This window comes from Pithys albifrons, chromosome 27 (genome assembly GCF_047495875.1).
Source record: "Pithys albifrons albifrons isolate INPA30051 chromosome 27, PitAlb_v1, whole genome shotgun sequence".
Taxonomy (NCBI): domain Eukaryota; kingdom Metazoa; phylum Chordata; class Aves; order Passeriformes; family Thamnophilidae; genus Pithys; species Pithys albifrons.
In genome coordinates this window covers 2,682,681-2,706,784 of record NC_092484.1, presented here as the reverse complement: position 1 = coordinate 2,706,784, position 24,104 = coordinate 2,682,681, and the positions used below count along the sequence as shown (strand labels likewise).

Below are 24,104 nucleotides of genomic sequence, written 5' to 3'. Positions count from 1 at the left end.
CAAAAGCCACGGGAAAAAGGAACCAAGAAATGATTTCTCACCAGAGACATTGAACAGCACAGAAAAAACATTCCCAAATCCCATTTTTATTGGGATACAACCCCACTGGAAGTGCCCAAAGGATGGATATCCCTCCCAAATGGCCAAACTCACAAGGCAAACATTGAGCCCAGAGGTTGTTGAGTTCTACATTTCTGGCAGATATGAAAAGGTTAATTAATCAATCAATTAATTAATTAATTAACAGTTCTAACAAGGTGGTTTGTTTTTTTTTCTTTTTTACTTACACCAAATGGGTTTTCCAGCACAAGCTGCATCTGCACAGGACAGAAAGGAGCAAACTCTCTACAGGATTAAATGGCAACAGCCCAACCCAAAGGCAGCAGACACAGCACTGGAGTTAAGCTTAAAATGGTCACTGAAGTTTGGAGTCTTCATGGAAGAGAACCTGGAACTAAAAATAACAGAGAGAGAAGCTTGTCAAAACCTCCAGCAGGGCAAAGGGGCAGCAGCACAAACGTTTCACGTCACCCAAGGCTGGCAAAGGGCTCAGAGGTGCCTCGGGAAGGGCACAAGGAAAGTACCAAGGGGGGGGTTCCTGGGGCCAAAGGAAGGGCAGCTCTTGGGGGAACGAGACCGAAGGGGCAGAGGGTGGACAGGGCTGGAATCTCAGCAGGTTCAACAGTCAGGTGTGGCACAGCCAGGGAGCAGCTCAGGGGTTCCCAAGGTCCATCTTCATGGTCAGGACTCTAAACTGGGCTCAGGAAGGTTCCCAAGGTCCATCTTCATGGTCAGGACTCTAAACTGGGCTCAGGAAGGTTCCCAAGGTCCATCTTCATGGTCAGGACTCTAAACTGGGCTCAGGAAGGTTCCCAAGGTCCATCTTTATGGTCAGGACTCTAAACTGGGCTCAGGAAGGTTCCCAAGGTCCATCTTCATGGTCAGGACTCTAAACTGGGCTCAGAAAGGACAGCAGCAGTTCCCAAGATCCATCTTCGTGGTCAAGACTCTAAACTGGGCTCAGGAAGGTTCCCAAGGTCCTTCTTCATGGTCAGGACTCAAAACTGGACCCAGGAAGGTTCCCAAAGTCTGTCTTCATGCTCAAGACTCTAAACTGGACTCAGCAGCAGTTCCCAAGGTTCATCTTTATGCTCAGAACTCTAAACTGGACCCAGGAAGGACAGCAGCAGTTCCCAAGATCCATCTTCATGGTCAAGACTCTAAACTGGGCTCAGGAAGGTTCCCAAGGTCCATCTTCATGGTCAGGACTCTAAACTGGGCTCAGGAAGGTACTCGAGGTCCACCTTCATGCTCAAGACTCTAAACTGGACTCAAGAGAAGTTCTCAAGGTCCACCTTTATGCTCAGAACTCTAAACTGGGCTCAGGAAGGTTCCCAAGGTCCACCTTTATGCTCAGGACTCTAAACTGGGCTCAGCAGCAGTTCCCAAGATCCATCTTTATGCTCAAGACTCTAAACTGGACTCAAGAGAAGTTCCCAAGGTCCATCTTCATGCTCAGGACTCTAAACTGGGCTCAGCAGCAGTTCCCAAGGTCCATCTTCATCCTCAGGACTCTAAACTGGACCCAGAAAGGTTCCCAAGGTCCATCTTCATGCTCAAGACTCTAAACTGGGCTCAGCAGCAGTTCCCAAGGTCCACCTTTATGCTCAGGACTCTAAACTGGGCTCAGCAGCAGTTCCCAAGGTCCACCTTCATGCTCAGGACTCTAAACTGGGCTCAGCAGCAGTTCCCAAGGTCCATCTTTATGCTCAGGACTCTAAACTGGACTCAAGAGAAGCCTAAAGCCCTTCTCAAACTGCACTTGTTGAGAGCAAAGCAAAAAAACAATAAACTTTTCCCAGCTGAGGTTTCCAAGGAAGGGCTCAGGGTTGAACTCAGATGTTCATCCTGGGAATTCCCACCCAAACCAGACACATAAAGAGGTGGAGACTCTTCCAAGTGGTGCAGGGAGGGAAGAAAAAGTGGTTTGTGCAGAAAGGGGATTGGAGATTGAGCCTTCCACAAAGTGGAGTGTCACAAAACCTGCCCTGCCTTCCAGAAGAGCTGAATTTGGGAAGATTGGGGGGTTCAGGAAGGACCAGAATCAAACCATGGGGGGGTTTTCATGTCACTTATTCCATCTTTTGCTGAGGAATCTCCTCACAAATCAGGCAAATTTGGCCAGAGAGAGAAAGAGAATGAGAGACAAAGAGGCACCTCTGAGCCCAAACCTGCTGGTTCCTCCTCAGAAGGTGACACCCAAGTTGTCAGCTTGGAGAACATTCCAACACAAGAGCTTCAAGTCCACCAATGGATACCAAAGTTCTCCTCATGCTTGAACAGCAGGAGACTGACTTGGGTCTTGGAGAACATTCAACACAAGAGCTTCAAGTCCACCATTAGAGACCAAAGTTCTCCTCATGCTCAGCTTGAACAGCACGAGACTGACTCGAGTCAGAGAACACTTCAACACAAGAGCTTCAAGTCCACCAATGGAGACCAAAGTGCTCCTCATGCTTGAACAGCACGAGACTGACTCTAGTTTTGGAGAACATTCCAACACAAGAGCTTCAAGTCCACCAATAGAGACCAAAGTTCTCCTCATGCTTGAACAGCACGAGACTGACTTGAGTCTTGGAGAACATTCAACACAAGAGCTTCAAGTCCACCACTAAAGACCAAAGTTCTCCTCATGCTCAGCTTGAACAGCACAAGACTGACTTGAGTCTTGGAGAACATTTCAACACAAGAGCTTCAAGTCCACCAATAGAGACCAAAGTTCTTCTCATGCTTGGACAGCACGAGACTGACTCCAGTCTTGGAGAACATTCAACACAAGAGCTTCAAGTCCACCATTAGAGACCAAAGTTCTCCTCATGCTCAGCTTGAACAGCACGAGACTGACTCGAGTCAGAGAACACTTCAACACAAGAGCTTCAAGTCCACCAATGGAGACCAAAGTTCTCCTCATGCTTGGACAGCATGAAACCAACTCCAGTTTTGGAGAACATTCCAACACAAGAGCTTCAAGTCCACCAATAGAGACCAAAGTTCTCCTCATGCTTGGACAGCACGAGACTGACTTGAGTCTTGGAGAACATTCAACACAAGAGCTTCAAGTCCACCACTAAAGACCAAAGTTCTCCTCATGCTCAGCTTGGACAGCACGAGACTGACTCGAGTCTTGGAGAACATTTCAACACAAGAGCTTCAAGTCCACCAATAGAGACCAAAGTGCTCCTCATGCTCAGCTTGAACAGCACGAGACCAACTCCAGATTTGGAGACCATTTTAACACAAGAGCTTCAAGTCCACCAATGGAGACCAAAGTTCTCCTCATGCTTGGACAGCACAAGACTGACTTGAGTCAGAGAACATTTCAACACAAGAGCTTCAAGTCCACCATTAGAGACCAAAGTTCTCCTCATGCTTGGACAGCACGAGACTGACTTGAGTCTTGGAGAACACTCCAACACAAGAGCTTCAAGTCCACCAATGGAGACCAAAGTGCTCCTCATGCTTGAACAGCACGAGACTGACTTGGGTCTTGGAGAACATTCAACACAAGAGCTTTAAGTCCACCACTAAAGACCAAAGTGCTCCTCATGCTCTGCTGAAGGTCCTTCCCACAGCACTTTGGAGCCAGCCAGTCTTTTATGTCCCACCTGGAAAGCAAAATTTGGGGGGGGGATACAGCAGTTCCTGCAGGGCTGAATTTCCAGGGAATTCCAAAGAACCCCAAGCTGAGCCACTCATGGAAAAAAGAGCAGGAAATTCTTGGGATGGGAGGATGGCCCAGCCCTGGAGGGAGGATTGGCCAGGCCTGGCATCAACACCTACCTATTTACTGGCTCTTTTCTGCCTGTACATTTGGATCATCCTCTGGCGGAAAACATCAAATGCATCTTCTTTGTTGTCTTCTCCTGCAACACCCAAGCCCTCCCCGGCAGAGGTGGCACCCCTGGGGAGCAAAGGGAGGGTTAGAACAAGCCCTGGCACAGCACAGGGCACAGGGAGCAGAGAGGAACAGCCCCCAACGGGGATGGCACTCGGGGGCAGAGCCAGAGCGCGAAGGGAAAGGCACAGCTCGAAGGGAAAGTCAGAATTCCAAGGGAGAGTCAGAATTCCAAGGAAGAGTCAGAATTCCAAGGAAGAGTCAGAATTCCAAGGGAGAGTTACAACTCAAAGGGAAAGGCACAGCTCGAAGGGAAAGTCAGAATTCCAAGGGAAAGTCAGAATTCCAAGGGAAAGTCAGAATTCCAAGGGAGAGTTACAACTCAAAGGGAAATCACAACTCAAAGGGAAAGTCAGAATTCCAAGGGGAAAGTCAGAATTCCAAGGGGAAAGTCAGAATTCCAAGGGGAAAGTCGGGATTCCAAGGGGAAAGTCGGGATTCCAAGGGGAAAATCGGGATTCCAAGGGGAAAGTCGGGATTCCAAGGGGAAAGTCGGGATTCCAAGGGGAAAATCGGGATTCCAAGGGGAAAGTCGGGATTCCAAGGGGAAAATTGGGATTCCAAGGGGAAAGTCGGGATTCCAAGGGGAAAGTCGGGATTCCAGGGGAAAGTCACACAACAAAGGGAAAGTCACAACTCGAAGGGAAAGTCAGAATTCCAGGGGGGAAACTCATAATTCCAGGGGAAAGTTATAATTCAGTGGGAAAGTCAGAATTCCAAGGGAAAGTCACAACTCAAGGGGAAAGTCACAACTCAAAGGGAAAGACACAACTCAAGGGGAAAGTCAGAATTCCAAGGGGAAAGTCAGAATTCCAGGGGGAAAGTCAGAATTCCAAGGGGAAAGTCAGAATTCCAAGGGGAAAAATCGGGATTCCAAGGGGAAAAATCGGGATTCCAAGGGGAAAGTCACACAACAAAGGGAAAGTCACAACTCAAAGAGAAATCACAACTCAAAGGGAAAGTCAGAATTCCAGGGGAAAGTCAGAATTCCAAGGGCAAAGTCTGCTCCTTGTTCAGGTGGGGAGTGAGGAGGCATTACCCACAAGGAGATACCACCCACAGGGAGGTGCCCCCCATTCCCTGGCACTGGTGCCCACTGGATACACCAACTTCACCTGCCAAAATGAAGATTAAAGCCCAGAATTTGCAGGACAAACCCCCAGGCACCTCCTGGCACTGCCCTTACTCTCCCTGGGCAGTGCAAGGAGTGCCATCTGAGAGGGAAACAACCAGACCCACCCTGGGGTTGGCACATCCCCAAATGCCACCCAGGTTTTTGGAGCCTGCTGTGCCAACAGGATGCTGAGGACAGGGCAGTGTGTTTAAAACCATTCCAGCATTCCCAGAGCATTCCAGGACCATTCCCAGACTGTCCCAAAGCCCTGCAGGGCGTGCCCACCACCTAAACTGGCACAGGCTCTGGGATCACTTAATTAAGAGTGAAACCAAACCCACAATGGGTGGCACATCCCCAAATGCCACTCAAGTGCTGTGCCAACTGGATGCTGAGGACAGGGATGTGTGTTTAAAACCATTCCAGCATTCCCAGAGCATTCCCAGCCTGTCCCAAAGCCCTGCAGGGCATTCCCATCACCCAAACTGGCACAGGCTCTTGGATCACGTAATTAAGAGTGAAACACAACCAAACCCACCCTGGGGTTGGCACATCCCCAAATGCCACTTAAGGTTTTGTGCCAACTGGATCCTGAGGACAGGGATGTGTGTTCATAAACCCCCTGCCAGGATTCCCAGAGCATTCCCAGGACCATTCCCAGAGCATTCCCAGCCTGTCCCAAAGCCCTGCAGGGCGTGCCCACCACCCAAACTGGCACAGGCTCTGGGATCACTTAATTAAGAGTGAAACCAAACCCACAATGGGTGGCACATCCCCAAATGCCACTTAAGGTTTTGTGCCAACAGGATGCTGAGGACAGGGCAGTGTGTTTAAAACCATTCCAGCATTCCCAGACCATTCCCAGCCTCTCCCAAAGTCCTGCAGGTTGTTCCCACCACCCAAACTGGCACAGGCTCTGGGATCACTTAATTAAGAGTGAAACCAAACCCACCCTGGGGTTGGCACATCCCTAAATGCCACTGAGGGTTTGGATCCTGAGGCCAGGGCAGTGTGTTTAAAACCATTCCAGCATTCCCAGAGCATTCCCAGACCATTCCCAGCCTCTCCCAAAGCCCTGCAGGGCATTCCCATCACCCAAACTGGCACAGGCTCTTGGATCACTTAACTAAGAGTGAAAACACAACCAAACCCACCCTGGGGTTGGCACATCCCCAAATGCCACTGAGGGTTTGGATGCTGAGGACAGGGCTGTGTGTTTAAAACCATTCCAGCATTCCCAGAGCATTCCCAGAGCATTCCCAGCCTGTCCCAAAGCCCTGCAGGGCGTGCCCACCACCTAAACTGGCACAGGCTCTTGGATCCCATAATTAAGAGTGAAAACAAACCCACAATGGGTGGCACATCCCTAAATGCCACTGAGGGTTTGGATCCTGAGGCCAGGGCAGTGTGTTTAAAACCATTCCAGCATTCCCAGAGCATTCCCAGAGCACTCCCAGCCTGTCCCAAAGCCCTGCAGGGCGTACCCACCACCCAAACTGGCACAGGCTCTCGGATCACTTAATTAAGAGTGAAACCAAACCCACCCTGGGGGTGGCACATCCCTAAATGCCACTTAAGGTTTTGTGCCAACTGGATCCTGAGGACAGGGCTGTGTGTTCATAAACCCCCTGCCAGGATTCCCAGAGCATTCCCAGCCTGTCCCAAAGCCCTGCAGGGTGTGCCCACCACCTGAACTGGCACAGGCTCTGGGATCACTTAATTAAGAGTGAAACCAAACCCACCCTGGGGTTGGCACATCCCCAAATGCCACTGAGGGTTTGGATCCTGAGGCCAGGGCTGTGTGTTTAAAACCATTCCAGCATTCCCAGAGCATTCCCAGAGCACTCCCAGCCTGTCCCAAAGCCCTGCAGGGCGTGCCCACCACCCAAACTGGCACAGGCTCTTGGATCACTTAACTAAGAATGAAAACACAACCAAACCCACCCTGGGGTTGGCACATCCCCAAATGCCACTGAGGGTTTGGATGCTGAGGACAGGGCAGTGTGTTTAAAACCATTCCAGCATTCCCAGAGCATTCCCAGCCTGTCCCAAAGCCCAGCAGGGCGTGCCCACCACCCAAACTGGCACAGGCTCTGGGATCACTTAATTAAGAATGAAACCAAACCCACAATGGGTGGCACATCCCCAAATGCCACTTAAGGTTTTGTGCCAACAGGATGCTGAGGGCAGGGCTGTGTGTTTAAAACCATTCCAGCATTCCCAGAGCATTCCCAGGTCCATTCCCAGCCTCTCCCAAAGCCCCACTGGGTGTGCCCACCACCTAAACTGGCACAGGCTCTCGGATCACTTAATTAAGAGTGAAACCACAACCAAACCCACCCTGGGGTTGGCACATCCCTAAATGCCACTGAGGGTTTGGATCCTGAGGCCAGGGCTGTGTGTTTAAAACCATTCCAGCATTCCCAGAGCATTCCCAGAGCACTCCCAGCCTGTCCCAAAGCCCTGCAGGGCGTGCCCACCACCCAAACTGGCACAGGCTCTGGGATCACTTAATTAAGAATGAAACCAAACCCACAATGGGTGGCACATCCCCAAATGCCACTTAAGGTTTTGTGCCAACAGGATGCTGAGGCCAGGGCTGTGTGTTTAAAACCATTCCAGCATTCCCAGAGCATTCCCAGGTCCATTCCCAGCCTCTCCCAAAGCCCCACTGGGTGTGCCCACCACCTAAACTGGCACAGGCTCTTGGATCACTTAATTAAGAGTGAAAACACAATGAAACCCACCCTGGGGTTGGCACATCCCCAAATGCCACTGAGGGTTTGGATGCTGAGGCCAGGGCAGTGTGTTTAAAACCATTCCAGCATTCCCAGAGCATTCCCAGGACCATTCCCAGCCTGTCCCAAAGCCCTGCAGGGCGTGCCCACCACCTACACTGGCACAGGCTCTCGGATCACATAATTAAGAATGAAACCAAACCCACAATGGGTGGCACATCCCCAAATGCCACTTAAGGTTTTGTGCCAACTGGATCCTGAGGCCAGGGCAGTGTGTTTAAAACCATTCCAGCATTCCCAGGACCATTCCCAGCCTGTCCCAAAGCCCAGCAGGGCGTGCCCACCACGTACACTGGCACAGGCTCCCGGATGCCTCGCCCTCGGGTGCCCAGGCCGTGCCCCTCCTGCCAGCCCATCTTCTGCAGCATCTGGAACCCCACATTCCCAGGGGTCAGCCTCTTGTGGGAGAATTCCAGGTCCTTGGGTTTCTGTGGAGCAGCAAAGCAAAGGTGGGTGGGGAGAGGATGGGCTGAAATGGCTCCAGTGCCCCCCCAGCAGGAGCTGAGAGAGAGAGGGAGGTGGGCAGGGCAGAAATGGCTTTTTTTGGGCAGCACTTGGGGAGTTTCAAAGGAAAATCAAAGATTTGCTGGGTTAAAAGACACTTATTTCAGTTCTCCAATGGTTTAATTACATTATTTGATAGCAAATAATCCACTTTTGTTTTTTAAAAAGTTGTTATGGATTTTTAATAATAGAAATAATAATAAAAATATTAATAAATATTGAATAATAATATTGAGTAATAATAAATATTGAATGGGCTGAGGACTAAATCCCTGTTACAAACACAGCAGCACTCAAAGAACATCCCTCCAATTCTGGAAAACTGCAACGTGCTCTGCAGGCAGCAAAGCACACACTGGTTTGTAGTATTGGTTTATAGTATTGGTTTATAGTATTGGTTTATATTATTGTTTTATAGTATTGTTTTATAGTATTGGTTTATATTATTGTTTTAAATTATATTATTGTTTTATATCATTCGTTTATATTGTTGTTTTATATTATTGTTTTATATTATATTATTGTTTTATATTATTGTTTTATATTATTGTTTTATATTATTGTTTTAAATTATATTATTGTTTTATATTATTGTTTTATATTATATAATTGGTTTATACTATTGGTTTATATTATTGTTTTATATTATTGCTTTATATTATTGTTTTATAATATTGTTTTATATTATATTATTGGTTTATATTATTGGTTTATATTATTGTTTTATAGTATTGTTTTATAGTATTGGTTTATATTATTGGTTTATATTATTGTTTTCTATTATTGTTTTATATTATTGTTTTATATTAGTGTTTTATATTATTGGTTTATATTATTGGTTTATATTATTGGTTTATATTATTGGTTTATATTATATTATTGTTTTATAGTCTTGGTTTATATTATTGTTTTATATTATATTATTGTTTATAGTATTGGTTTATATTATTGTTTTATATTATATTATTGTTCTGTAGTATTGTTTTATATTATTGTTTTATATTATATTATTGTTCTGTAGTATTGTTTTATATTATTGTTTTATATTATATTATTGTTTTATATTATTGTTTTATATTAGTGTTTTATATTATTGGTTTATATTATTGGTTTATATTATTGGTTTATATTATATTATTGTTTATAGTATTGGTTTATATTATTGTTTTATATTATATTATTGTTTTATAGTATTGTTTTATATTATGTTATTGTTTTATATTATTGGTTTATAGTATTGGTTTATATTATATTATTGGTTTATAGTATTGGTTTATAGTATTGGTTTATATTATTGGTTTATATTATATTATTGGTTTATATTATTGGTTTATATTATTGGTTTATATTATTGGTTTATATTATTGGTTTATATTATTGGTTTATAGTATTGGTTTATAGTATTGGTTTATAGTATTGGTTTATAGTATTGGTTTATATTATTGGTTTACATTATTTTTTATTAACTCAATAGTCCTCTCATCACAAAATGTGTAATTTTGACACAGGTATTTCAACCCTAAACCCAGCAGGTTTTCAGGAGGGGTCCCAGCTCTGCTCAGGGTTAGTCCAGGCTTTGCCAGGACCACTTTGGGGAGTTGGATTGGATGGCAGAGACACATTTTGGGTTCTTTACCTTCTTCTTCTTGGTGACTGGGCAGCCCCTGGGTCTGTCATAGGCGATCCTGACAGGCTCGTGCACTGCGGGGAGAGCAGAGACAGCTGGGCTGGGGGAGAGTGCCCGGGGAGAGGGCACTGTGCCCAGGGAGAGGGGTCTGTGCCCAGGGAGAGGGGTCTGTGAGAGCAGAGACAGCTGGGCTGGGGGGAGAGTGCCCAGGGAGAGGGCACTGTGCCCAGGGAGAGGGGTCTGTGCCCGGGGAGAGGGCACTGTGCCCAGGGAGAGGGGTCTGTGCCCAGGGAGAGGGGTCTGTGAGAGCAGAGACAGCTGAGCTGGGGGGAGAGTGCCCAGGGAGAGGGCTCTGTGCCCAGGGAGAGGGGTCTGTGCCCGGGGAGAGGGGTCTGTGCCCAGGGAGAGGGCTCTGTGCCCGGGGAGAGGGCTCTGTGCCCGGGGAGAGGGCTCTGTGCCCGGGGAGAGGGGTCTGTGCCCAGGGAGAGGGCTCTGTGCCCGGGGAGAGGGGTCTGTGCCCGGGGAGAGGGGTCTGTGCCCGGGGAGAGGGCTCTGTGCCCAGGGAGAGGGCTCTGTGCCCGGGGAGAGGGCTCTGTGCCCGGGGAGAGGGCTCTGTGAGAGCAGAGACAGCTGAGCTGGGGGGAGAGTGCCCAGGGAGAGGGCTCTGTGCCCAGGGAGAGGGGTCCGTGAGAGCAGAGACAGCTGAGCTGGGGGGAGAGTGCCCAGGGAGAGGGCACTGTGCCCGGGGAGAGGGCTCTGTGCCCGGGGAGAGGGCTCTGTGCCCGGGGAGAGGTGTTTGTGAGAGCAGAGACAGCTGAGCTGGGGGTAGAGGGGTCTGTGCCCAGGGAGAGGGGTCTGTGAGAGCAGAGACACCTGAGCTGGGGGGACTGTGCCCAGGGAGAGGGCTCTGTGCCCAGGGACAGGGGTCTGTGCTCAGGGAGAGGGGTCTGTGCCCAGGGACAGGGGTCTGTGCCCAGGGAGAGGGCTCTGTGCCCAGGGAGAGATGTCTGTGCCCGGGGAGAGGGGTCTGTGCCCGGGGAGAGGGGTCTGTGCCCGGGGAGAGATGTTTGTGCAGAGGGACACAGAATCACAGAATGGATTGGGTTGGAAAAGACCTCCAAGATCATCAAATCCAACCCTTGATCCAACCCCACTGTGATCACCAGCCCAGGGCACGGAGTGCCAGAGTGACCCCAGTGGAGTTGGATCAAGACGTGGTGGATTCTCACTCAGTGCCACATCCAGTCTCCTCTTAAACACCTCCAGGGACAGAGAATCCACCCGTTCCAATCCCTGAGCACTCTCTCTGCAAAGAATTTCCACCTGATCTCCAACTTCAATTTCCCCTGGCAGAGCTTGAGCCTCCCTTGTCCTATTGCTGAGTGCCTGGGAGAAGAGACCAACCCCCAGCTGGCCAGAACTTCCCTTCAGGCAGTTCCAGACAGTGCTGAGGTCACCTCTGAGCCTCCTCTTCTCCAGGCTCAACACCCCCAGCTCCCTCAGCCTCTCCCCACAGCACTTGTGCTCCAGTCCCTTCTCCAGCCTCGTTGCTCTTTTCTTCTCACTTGGCTTGGAAGAGACCTCTGAGCTCATCAAGTCCAACCCTTGATCCAACCCCACTGGGATCACTCTGGCACTCCGTGCCCTGGGCTGGTGATCCCAGTGGGGTTGGATCAAGATGTGGTGGATTCTCACTCAGTGCCACATCCACAGACTCATAGAATGGATTGGGTTGGAAAAGCCCTCTGAGATCATCAAGTCCAACCCTTGCTCCAACTCCAGTCCCTTTACCAGATCATGGCACTCAGTGCCATGGCCAAGCTCAGCTGAAAAACCTCCAGGGATGGAGAATCCACCCCCTCTCTGGGCAGCCCATTCCAATCCCTGAGCACTCTCTCTGCAAAGAATTTCTACCTGATCTCCAATTTCCCCTGGCCGAGCTTGAGCCCCCCGTTGTCCTACTGTTGGTTGTCTGGGAGAAGAGACCAACCCCCAGCTGGCTACAACAACCTGTCAGGGAGTTGTTTGACCCACAGAAACAGCTGTTTTATACACAGAAATATCTGTCTCACACACAAACATCTGTCCCACACAAACATCTGTCCCACACAAACATCTGTCTCACACACAAACATCTGTCTCACACACAAACATCTGTCCCACACAAACATCTGTCCCACACAAACATCTGTCCCACACAAACATCTGTCCCACACAAACATCTGTCCCACACACAGCCCCAAAAGGACACCCCAAAGAACTCCAGGAGGTGCCTCCAACTCAGCTCTAACTCAGTGCCTGAAATCACAACCACCAAGGAAGAGCTGAATAGAATTAGAAAACAGAGAAGAAACTGAGTTTATACTTAGAGAATATTTGAGGAGTGTTTGATACAAACTTTGCCCCAGAACACAAAAGCTGTTCCATGACTTGTTCAGCCTCTCCTGGCTCAGTTTAAGGAACATTCAAAGTGAATGTTGAGCTCATCTGTGCCACTTTAGGGAACATTTGAAGTCAATGTTCTTTTTTGTACTAAAGAATTAGGATCCTTTTGACCAACAACCAACAAAAAGATACCTAAAAATTAGGAATTCTGTCCTGATACCCACTAATTATCTCTTAGAAAGACTCACCTTTTGGTAAGAATATTTGAGGACACAAACCAGAACACAAAAGCAGTTCCATGACTTGTTCAGCTTCTCCTGGCTCAGTTTAATGAACATTCAAAGTGAATGTTCTTCTTTTTGCATCAAAAAATTAGAATTCTTTGGCCAACAACCACCAAAAAAAATTATATAAAAATTAGGAATTCTGTCCTGATAGCAACAGATTCTCTTTTAAATAAGACTCACCTTTTGGTAAGAATATTTGAGGACACAAACCAGAACACAAAAGCTGTTCCATGACCTGTTCAGCTTCTCCTGGGTCAGTTTAAGGAACATTCAAAGTGAATGTTCTTCTTTTTGTACCAAAGAATTAGAATCCTTTGGCCAAAAACCACCAGAAAAAAAATACCTAAAAATTAGGAATTCTGTCCTGATACCCACTAAGTATCTTTTAGAAAGACTCACCTTTTGGTAAGAATATTTGAGGACACAAACCAGAACACAAAAGCAGTTCCATGACCTGTTCAGCCTCTCCTGGCTCAGTTTAGGGAACATTTGAAGTGAAGGTTGTGCTCATTTTTGTATCAAAAAATTAGAATTCCTTTGGCCAACAACCACCAGAAAAAAATATATAAAATTTAGGAATTCTGTCCTGATACCCACTAATTCTCTTTTAGGAAGACTCACCTTTTGGTAAGAATATTTGAGGATACAAACCAGAACACAAAAGCTGTTCCATGACCTGTTCAGCTTCTCCTGGCTCAGTTTAGGGAACATTTAAAGTGAATGTTCTTCTTTTTGAATCAAAAAATTAGAAAATTCTTTTGGCCAAAAACCACCAGAAAAAAAATACATAAAAATTAGGAATTCTGTCCTGATACCCACTAATTCTCTTTTAAATAAGACTCACCTTTTGGGAAGAATATTTGAGGACACAAACCAGAACACAAAAGCTGTTCCATGACCTGTTCAGCCTCTCCTGGGTCAGTTTAGGGAACATTTGAAGTGAAGGTTGTGCTCATTTTTGTACCAAAAAATTAAAGTCTTTTGGTCAAAAACCACCAGCAAAAAAATTCCTAAAAATTAGGAGTTCTGTCCTGATACCCACTAATTATCTTTTAAATAAGACTCACCTTTTGGGAAGAATATTTGAGGACACAAACCAGAACACAAAAGCTGTTCCATGACTTGTTCAGCTTCTCCTGGCTCAGTTTAACATTTAAAGTGAACGTTATTTTTGTACCTAAAATTACAATCTTGGCCAACAACCACCACCAAAACCCCCCCAAAAATCAGGACTTGCCCACTGCTTCCCCCTGAAGCAGCCCTCACCTTTGGGTTCCTCTATGAGGCAGATCCTCTTAGAGGCAGGGATCATGCCAACCTTCAGGGACTTGCTGCTGACTCGCTTGCGAGGGAAGGGGGTGCCAGGGGCAGGAGGTGGTGCCTGTGTCGACAGAGTTGGTACAGCACCATCAGAGGGGCTGGGCAGCTGCCCTTCACCTGCTGAGCTGCCCTCTGCTGAGTTGGAAACCAGCTCTTCCTCTGGGGTTGCCACACCTCTACCTGCTGCCACGTCCTCCTCGTCTCCCTCCTCTGCCACAGCCTGGGAAATGTCCTCCTCAAACTCAGCATCCTCCTCATTGTCTTCTTCCTCTTCTTCTTCCTCCTCCTCCTCCTCCTCCTCCTCTGAAACATCCACATTCCTCTCTCCAGCCTTGGCACCTTCTCCAGCATCAGCTGCTTCAGACACAGCACTGAAGTTGATGGAGGGACACAACTCGTAGACCTTCATTCGGTAGAACTTGAAAGCAGAACTGGTTTGGTCCTGTAGGAACCTGAGCAGAAGAAACAACAGTGAAAATAACACCAGAGAGAGATTTGCTTTACCTGGTGTGGAGCAAGAAATTAGAAATGAATCTCTGGGTAATGTCTGAGTGGTCATTTTTTTGCAGGGTTCCCTGAGAGCAGGTACCACAAACAGGAATTGTTCTATTCAACTCTGATGTTGAGCAGCACTTTCCAAGTTGTGCTGTGAAGAATTCAGTGGAATCATCTTAAAAATACTTTGGCAGAGCAGTGTTTCAAGATTCAATCTGATTATTTAGCATAAAAAAGAAAGAAATTAGCATTTGGGAGGAGTGTTTTTCTTTTCTTTCTTTCTTTCTTTCTTTCTTTCTTTCTTTCTTTCTTTCTTTCTTTCTTTCTTTCTTTCTTTCTTTCTTTCTTTCTTTCTTTCTTTCTTTCTTTCTTTCTTTCTTCTTCTTCTTTCCTTCCTTCTTTCTTCCTTCCTTTCTTTCTTCCTTCCTTTCTTTCTTTCTTTTCTTCCTTTTTCTTTCTTTCCCTACCTTCCCTCCCTCCTTCCTTCCTTCCCTCCCTCCTTCCTTCCTTCCTTCCTTTCTTTCTCTTTTCCTTTCCTCTCCTCTCCTTTCCTTTCCTCTCCTTTCCTTTCCTTTCCTTTCCTTTCCTTTCCTTTCCTTTCCTTTCCTTTCCTTTCCTTTCCTTTCCTCCCTCCTTCCTTCCTTCCCTTCCTTCCTTCCTTCCTCCCTTCCTCCCTTCCTCCCTCCCTTCCTCCCTCCCTTCCTTCCTTCCTTCCTTCCTTCCTTCCTTCCTTCCTTCCTTCCTTCCTTCCTTCCTTCCTTCCTTCCTTCCTTCCTTCCTTCCTTCCTTCCTTCCCTCCCTCCCTTCCTTCCCTCCCTTCTCTCCCTTCCTTCCCTTCCTTTCCTTCCTTCCTTCCTTCCCTCCCTTCCTTCCTTCCTCCCTTCCTTCCTTCCTTCCTTCCTTCCTTCCTTCCTTCCTTCCTTCCCTCCCTTCCTTCCTTCCTCCCTTCCTTCCTTCCTTCCTTCCTTCCTTCCTTCCTTCCTTCCTTCCTTCCTTCCTTCCTTCCTTCCTTCCTTCCTTCCTTCCTTCCTTCCTTCCTTCCTTCCTTCCTTCCTTCCTTCCTTCCTTCCTTCCTTCCTTCCTTCCTTCCTTCCTTCCTTCCTTCCTTCCTTCCTTCCTTCCTTCCTTCCTTCCTTCCTTCCTTCCTTCCCTTCCTTTCCTTCCTTCCTTCCTTCCCTCCCTTCCTTCCTCCCTTCCTTTCTCAGCCATTTCCGATATTCACCATGAATGGAGCTGCTGAAGACAAGAGGCAGAACTGCCCCCCATCCCTCTGTTCCTGAACACACTGGATAAAACCACACTCAGCAAACAGCCCGAGAGTTTCTGGAGGTTTCTGGGCAGCCCCTTGGCACAGAAGAAGGTTCAGTTACTCACCACAGCTCTGGGTTATCTGCAGTTACTCACCACAGCTCTGGGTTATCTGCACTGTTGTCTATGCTGAACTGCTCGATTTCTGGTCCTACCTGAGCAACAAACTTGGCAAGTTTCTCTGCAGTTTCCATGGTTTTGGCATCCACTGCAAGAAACCAAAGGCTCTGTCAGGTTCCTCCAAAACTACCAGGGCAGGACAGTTGAGACCCATCAACTTCAACAAATAACTTTGAGAACATCCAGCAGAACATTCAACTCTGTTCTTTTCTCACACTCAAATCCAATCCTGAACCTTCACTTACCATCAGGAAACTGAGAGGCCAACGGTGGGAAAAGCTCTGCTGGTTCTGCCACATCCTCAGGCTGTGCCTTGTCCTCTGCTGGCAGGGAGGCCTCGGGGCTGGGGGCACCTGGTGGGGACAGGCTGGTGCCAAAGGAAGGGTTTTGCTGGGACACGGAGACCTTTCCCTGGGCAGGACCTGGAAGATGTTTGTCTTGGTGCTTCAGCACTGTCCCAGCTGAAAGCACAGTCTGTGTCCCTATGGTTGCTCTCCTCACCTTCCTGCCTCTGCTCCCACCTCGGGGCAGCACTCCAGGTCTCCTCCTTTTGAAGAGCCTTCTCTTGATGCTGGCGACTTTCCTGGCGTACAGCAGAGCCCTGAGGGACTCTGGGGCAGCTTCTCCAGGGGTCCTGCCCTCCCCACCCTCCTCCTTCCTCCTCTGCATCTCTGCCAGCTTCAGTCTGTAATATTTGTACTCCAGACTGTCTTCATCAGACAGGAACCTGGGGAGAAGCAGAGAATCCTAGAATGGATTGGGTTGGAAAAGCCCTCTGAGATCATCAAGTCCAACCCTTGGGCCAACTCCAGTCCCTTTACCAGATCATGGCACTCAGTGCCACGGCCAAGCTCAGCTGAAAACCCTCCAGGGATGGGGAATCCACCCCGTCTCTGGGCAGCCCATTCCAATCCCTGAGCACTCTCTCTGCAAAGAATTTCCTTCTGATCTCCAACTCCAATTTCTCCTGGCAGAGCTTGAGCCCCCCTTGTCCTATTGCTGAGTGCCTGGGAGAAGAGACCAACCCCCAGCTGGCCAGAACTTCCCTTCAGGCAGTTCCAGACAGTGCTGAGGTCACCTCTGAGCCTCCTCTTCTCCAGGCTCAACACCCCCAGCTCCCTCAGCCTCTCCCCACAGCACTTGTGCTCCACTCCCTTCTCCAGCCTCGTTGCTCTTCTCTTCTCACTTGGCTTGGAAGAGACCTCTGAGCTCATCAAGTCCAACCCTTGATCCAACCCCACTGGGATCACTCTGGCACTCCGTGCCCTGGGCTGCTGATCCCAGTGGGGTTGGATCAAGACCTGGTGGATTCTCTGTCCCTGGAGGTGTTTCAGAGGACACTCAGTGCCACCTCCAGTCCCTTCTCCAGCCTCGTTGCTCTTCTCTGGCCCCGCTCCAGCCCCTCAATCTCTTGCCTCAACTGAGGGGCCCAGAACTGAACACAACACTCAAGGTGTGGCCTCCCCAAGGCAGAGTCCAGGGGAAGGGTCACTGCCCTGGGCCTGCTGGCCACGCTAGTTTGGATCCAGGCCAGGATCCCCTTGGCCTTCTTGGCCACCTGGGCACACTGGTGGCTCCTGTTGAGCTTCCTGTCCCTCAGTCCCCCCAGGTCCCTTTGCCCCTGGTCCCTCTCCAGCCACTCTGTGCCCAGCCTGGAGCACTGAAAGGAACTCAAAGCTCAGCTGTGACAGCATCCCAAGCTCAGCAATCCACCCTTCTTGTCCAGGTGCTGTGTCAGTGTGAGCCTGGGCAGGTTTTCCTGGGAATCTCAGCCAACTCCACCTCCAAAGCAGCAAGGAAAGTGTGCCAAGCAAATCAATAATGGAAGGCTTTGACATCAATCATTTGGGGAGTAATTAAGCAGCTCTGCTGCAGCTCACACAGGAGGAGATGCTGTCACATGAATTGATCATCACACTTGGAAGTGTCTCAGCTTTCCCACACTATTCCTGGAACATTAAATCCCTAAGCCTGTTGCCTTCCTGGGTGTTTGTATCACCTCCATTGAGTTGTTCATCTCCTACATGCAAATTCCTTTGATCACTTTGCCTTTGGAGTGACAAACAGTCATCACTGTCACATCAAAAGCAACGTGACCCACAGGAGCACCAGGACAACTTCCAGGGATGGCAGGAATTATAATTAGCTGTGGAAACATCTCCACACACAACAGGCTTTGATCTTCCACCCACTGAAACCCTGAGCTCAATGAAATATTCCAAATATCACCAGCAGAGAGAGGCATCCCAACAGCACCCAGTTCAAACACACCCACCAGTACTCAGGGCAGCTCTTCTGGGCACTCCTGTCCTTGGCAGAGACAGTTCCTGCCACGATGCTGCTCACCAGCTGCTCAATGGTCTGCACAACTCTCCTGTCAGCTCGTTGGGGGGCTGTGGGGAGACAAAAACCCATCAAATCCAGCCATTGATCCTCATCATCATCATCAGAGCATCCACTTCATTCTTTGACCTTTGCAATTATTCAACATATTAATAGAAAACAGCATTTAATGGCAGAGCTCAGGAGAGCTGGGGTTGGAAGGGACCCCTGGAGATGCCCCAGTCCAACCTGGAGCAGGTGACACAGGAAACAAGAGAAAACAGCATTTAATGACAGAGCTCAGGAGAGCTGGGGTTGCAAGGAACCTCTGGAGATCCTCCAGTCCAACCTGGAGCAGGTGACAGAGGAAACAAGAGGAAACAGCACTTAATGCAGAGCCCACAAGGGCTGGGGTTGGAAGAGACCCCTGGAGATCCTCCAGTCCAACCTGGACCAGGTGACACAGGAAACATATTAGGAGAAAACAGCACTTAATGCAGAGCTCACAAGAGCTGGGGTTGGAAGGGACCTCTGGAGATCCCTCAGTCCAACCTGGAGCAGGTGACACAGGAAACATTAAGAGAAAACAGCATTTAATGCAGAGCCCACAAGGGCTGGGGTTGAAGGGACCTCTGGAGATCCCCCAGTCCAACCTGGAGCAGGTGACACAGGAAACAGTGAGAGAAAACAGCACTTAATGCAGAGCTCAGGAGAGCTGGGGTTGGAAGGGACACCTGGAGATCCCCCAGTCCAACCTCAAGCAGGTGACACAGGAAACAAGAGGAAACAGCACTTAATGAAGAGCCCCAGGAGAGTTGGGGTTGGAAGGGACCTCTGGAGATCCCTCAGTCCAACCTCAAGCAGGTGACACAGGAAACAAGAGAAAACAGCACTTAATGCAGAGCTCAGGAGAGCTGGGGTTGCAAGGAACCCCTGGAGATCCTCCAGTCCAACCTCGAGCAGGTGACACAGCAACTCATCCAGGTGGGTTTGATGTCTCCAGAAGGAGATCCACTCCCTTCCAGGCTCTGCCACCCTTCATAGGAAGAAGTTCTTCCTGAGGTTGAGGTGACACTGGGTTAGTTGATGGCCATCACTGCTTGTCCTGTCCCTGGGCACCACTGGGAAGGGTCTGGGAGTGTCCTCTGACACCCCTTGGAGATGTTCATGGGTTGATGGGACCCCCTCTCAGCCTTCCCTTCTCCAGACTAACCAGGCCCAGCTCCTGCAGTCTCTGCTCAGCAGGGAGATGCTCCAGACCCCAAATCACCTCTGTGGCCTCTGCTGGACCCTCTCCAGCAGCTTCATGTCCTTCTGGAACTTTCTGAGGACCAGAATTGACCACAACACTCCAGATGGGCCTCCCCAAGGTCGAGGAGAGGGGCAGAGTGACCAAATTCTTCCCCAGGCACCCCTTCCAAACCTGGAATAAATCCAGGAAGCCTCTGAGCTTTAACTCAGGTCCTGGACCAGCTTATTGTGACAAGCTCTTACCCTTGGCCAACCTGGGCAAGTGAAGTCATCCTTAAAAAGGGCATTTCTTACTGCACCAAAAGGATTTGGGGCAAAAAAAAGTGAAGCTGAAACGACCTGAAGTTCCATTGGGAAAAAAAATGAATCAGAAAGAATGGGAAGTTGAAAAAGGGAAAAAATGAATCTGAAAAGATCTGAAATTCAATAAGGAAAAAAGGAATCTGAAAGGATCTGAAGTTGAATAAGGAAAAAACTGAAAGGATCTGAAATTCAATAAGGAAAAAATTAATCTGAAAGGATCTGAAGTTCAATTAGGAAAAAATTGAATGTGAAAGAATCTAAAGTTCATTAAGGAAAAAATTAATCTGAAAGGATCTGAAATTCAATTAGGAAAAAAATAATCTGAAAAGAATCTGAAGTTCAATAAGGAAAAAACTGAATGTGAAAGGATCTGAAGGAAAAAAATAATCTGAAAGAAAAAAATATGAATCTGAAAAGATCTGAAATTCAATAAGGAAAAAAACTGAATCTGAAAGGATCTGAAGTTCAAAAAAGAAAAAATTAATCTGAAAGGATCTGAAATTCAATAAGGAAAAAATGAATCTGAAAAGATCTGAAATTCAATAAGGAAAAAATTAATCTGAAAGGATCTGAAGTTCAATTAGGAAAAAATTAATCTGAAAGAATCTGAAATTCATTAAGGAAAAATCTGAATGTGAAAGGATCTGAAGTTGAAATAGGAAAAAAATAATCAGAAAGGATCTGAAGTTCAATTAGGAAAAAAATAATCTGAAATTCATTAAGGAAAAATCTGAATCTGAAAGGATCTGAAGTTGAATAAGGAAAAAATTAATCAGAAAGGATCTGAAGTTCAATTAGGAAAAAATGAATGAGAAAGAATCTGAAGCTGAATAAGGAAAAAACTGAATCTGAAAGGATCTGAAGTTCAATTAGGAAAAAAATTAATCTGAAAGGATCTGAAGTTCATTAAGGAAAAAATCTGAAAGGATCTGAAGTTGAATTAGGAAAAAACTGAATCTGAAAGGACCTGAAGTTCAATAAGATAAAAACTGTATCAGAAAGGATCTGAATTTCAATTAGGAAAAAAATCTGAAAGGATCTGAAGTTGAATTAGGAAAAAACTGAATGTGAAAGAATCTGAAGTTGAATTAGGAAAAAACAGAATGTTAAAGGATCTGAAGTTGAATAAGGTTTAAGGTCTAAGCAGGTGCCAGAGGAAGGAGCCAACAGAGCATTCCCTCCCTGCCTCAGCTGCTGGGGACTGGCATGGAATCCCCACAATCAACAATTCCTGACCTTCTGAAACCACAGAAATGAGCCACAAGAACTTCCACCTCAGGGCAGTTCCCTCCCCTTTACCTTGGGGGTCAGCAGGGGGGGTTTGAAGCTGCTCCGTGGGCTCCGCTTCGGGTTTTTTCACCTGGATTGGATACCCACTCTTGTCCAACCAAGCCTTCAAGTTGTCAATGTACTCCCTTCCAAAGAGCATGGAATCATCGAAGTTTGGGAAGAGTGTTGGTGCTGGAGCCATCTCCTGAAGCCCCACAGCTTCCAGGATCTTCTCCTGCCTGAAAACAGATGCCAGGGCAAAGGTTTGTCCCAGCAGAGCCAGAGACTTCCGACACAGAGACACCGTGGTCTCAAAAGCACTGGCCATTTCTCTGGGGTTCCCAAACCCACTGGTTTTGATGCTCAGCTCGTAGGCATTGCAGGCCATGAGCAGAGGGGTGACCCCTTTGAGGAGCCTGTCCTGGAGCCTCATGATGTACTTATCAAAAGGTTTGATGACCTCAAAGAAGCAGTTCTTGGTCTTCACGGCCCCCTTGGCCAGGAGCATGTTTAAAAACTCGTTGTCCACCTTGGGGGTCTTGAGGGCAGCGTGTTGTAAGCTCTTGATGGTGAAGAAACAGTAATCTCTGTGCTCTGGCCTCAGGGAGCACTTGAAGGAAGCCAACATTTTGGCACAGGTCTCTGTCTCCAGCTGGAAGAGAGCGCCGAAGAGCCGCGAGAACTCGGCGTCGGTCTTGACGGAGTGGAACCCAGCCCACTTGATGATCTCCATGCCAAAGGTGGAAAAAATGTCTGATTTATCCACAAGGTCCAAGCTGAGGTTCCTCAGCACGTGGGCAGGTTTTGGGAGCCTCAGGATGGGTCTCTGGGCTGTCAGGGTTGGCCTCGGAGGCAGCTTCGGGACGGGCACCGGCCGCTGGTTGGCTCGGTCAGCACCTTCCAGGGGTTGCTCCGGTGGCTTTGGATCGAGGCCTGGCTGTGGTTTTTTCATGTCCCACTTCTTCAGGGGAGCTTTGATGTCTCCTTTGAACACTTTAGCTTTAACCACACCCCTCGTCAGCCTCTTGCCCCGCAGGACTCTCCCCCTGCCAAGGCCCCCCCTCCACATCGGGGCTCGGAACTCGCCGTCCCGGACCCCGAACTCCGCATCGTACTCCTGATTTTCCACATACTCTTCATCCAAGAGTCCTGGGGATCTGAAATCCCCCAAGATCTCTGAAGAGCTAAAATCAGGTTCATGTCCTCCACTGGTTGCTTCCCAAGAGTCAGGAGGACCATAATCCTGCTCCTCATAATCCCTCTCATGGGAAGTTGGGTGTCCGTACTCCCGGTCACGCGATCCCGGGCGACCATACTCCCTGTTCTGGGAAGGTGGGTGTCCATACTCCCTATTTTGGGAAGGTGGGTGCCCATACTCCCTGTTCTGGGAAGGTGGGTGCCCATACTCCCTATTTTGGGAAGGTGGGTGTCCATACTCCCTATTTTGGGAAGGTGGGTGCCCATACTCCCTGTTCTGGGAAGGTGGGTGCCCATACTCCCTGTTCTGGGAAGGTGGGTGTCCATACTCCCTATTTTGGGAAGGTGGGTGCCCGTATTCCCTATTTTGGGAAGGTGGGTGCCCGTATTCCCGGTTGAATTCCCGGTCCCGTGGCACGGGGTGGCCGTAGGGCTCATGGTAATAGTTGTCCTTGTGCAGGAAGGGGCTTGCAGGTCTGTAGGAAGGTCCTGGATAATCTTCCTGGGGGTCTTCAGCCCACTCCTCGTGGGGGTATCGGCCCTCGTCGTATCGTGGCCTCGGGATGGGCCTGGAGGGGGCTGGAAGGAGAAAATACACCAGTAATGTTGAGAACACCCCATTTAATGAGCATAATTAGAGGCTTAAAAGAGTCAAGATATCAAAGTGGCTGGAGAAAACACACATATCTGACTTCAGGATGGTCCTCTTTGGTTTCTCACCTACTTTGAGTAACTCAAGTTCTGCTACAAACCCCTTTTATTTTCCTCAGCAGAGGAAGAGGCTGATGTTGTGCTTCAAAATGGGGTTTCTCAGATGGAGAAACACCAAAAGCCTCAACTTTTTGTTTCACAGAGACACTGAGATTGGAAAAGACCTCCCAAAGCATCGAGTCCAACCTGTGGCTGATCCCCACCTTGGCACCCAGAGCAGAATTCCCAGGCTGAGGGAGGAATTCCACAGCTTCTGTTTTCTCCAAACTCATCCACAATTATCTAAAATAACACTGCAGAAATTCCCAATATTTCTGACTTTAAAATTACCCAAGATTCCTATTCCCTCATTCCAGTAGTTCATTGCAGAAAGCAAAGAATACTTGAAAAAATGAAGTCTGGAATATGCATATGAAGAATAGAAATAAATTATTTAATAGAAATCACCTCTTCAGGGCTCAGGGGACTTTAAAAATAACAAATCTCATCTTGAAACTCTCCTATCAATGTACATTCCTGTGAATGTGATCCAAGTTGATTTATAGCCATTTTATAGATGAAATTTAGAAGATAAAACCATTTGGAGATCACGTTTTGTGTCCCTTTACGAGGATGAACGTTCTGCCTTTGGCTTTTAATTCAAAACCAACAGGAAATAGAGACCCCCAAAGGCTTTCTATGCGCTGCTATATTTAATTAACTAATTAAGCATCAGTAGAATCCCACCCTGCGGGGATGCTCCCGGAGACCTCCCTGAAACCAGACCCACACCCTGAACAAGAATTCCTTTGTCTGCAATCCCTTTTTCCCCCCCGGGAATTCGCCCTCCACGCCGAACCGCTGCCCGTCGGTACAAGCAGACCGGGTGTGGAGGCACCGCCGCACGGCGGGCACAGCCGCTCACCTTTGAATCGCTCCTGCCCCGAGGCCTCCGGGCGGTACCGCTGGGCCCGCTCCTGCCCCGCGGCCCCGAACGTGTCGCGGGGGACGCGCCGCGAGGCCATTGTAGCCCTGCGGGGCCGCGGGCGGCGGGCACGGGCCTGCTCCGGGCCTGGGGGAGGCGCGGCCTCCGCGGGGCCCGCCCGCCACTCCGGAGGAGGAGCCGGGGAGGGAACGATGAGGGGCCCGAGAGGAGCCA

General features: G+C 48.4%; 1 protein-coding gene across 4 annotated transcripts; it reads right to left on the bottom strand.

Annotated features, from left to right (window-relative positions):
- Positions 1-66: 66 nt before the first annotated feature.
- SUGP2 (SURP and G-patch domain containing 2) lies at positions 67-24,045 on the bottom strand. Of its 4 annotated transcripts, none has more exons than XM_071578064.1 (10): positions 23,871-24,045; positions 21,089-22,834; positions 18,189-18,306; positions 16,159-16,640; positions 15,890-16,001; positions 13,937-14,442; positions 10,008-10,072; positions 8,159-8,295; positions 3,841-3,961; positions 67-454 (listed from the first exon to the last, which is right to left on the bottom strand). In XM_071578064.1, the coding sequence occupies exons 1-9, from the start codon at positions 23,968-23,970 to the stop codon at positions 3,841-3,843; spliced, it is 3,387 nt and encodes a 1,128-aa protein (XP_071434165.1). In that variant the 5' UTR covers positions 23,971-24,045; the 3' UTR covers positions 67-454. The 4 variants fall into 4 exon arrangements, with proteins under 4 accessions (XP_071434165.1, XP_071434168.1, XP_071434167.1 ...); XM_071578067.1 differs by having other exon boundaries at positions 14,171-14,442; XM_071578066.1 differs by lacking the exon at positions 67-454 and adding an exon at positions 2,715-3,665.
- Between the last annotated feature and the right edge of the window lie 59 nt (positions 24,046-24,104).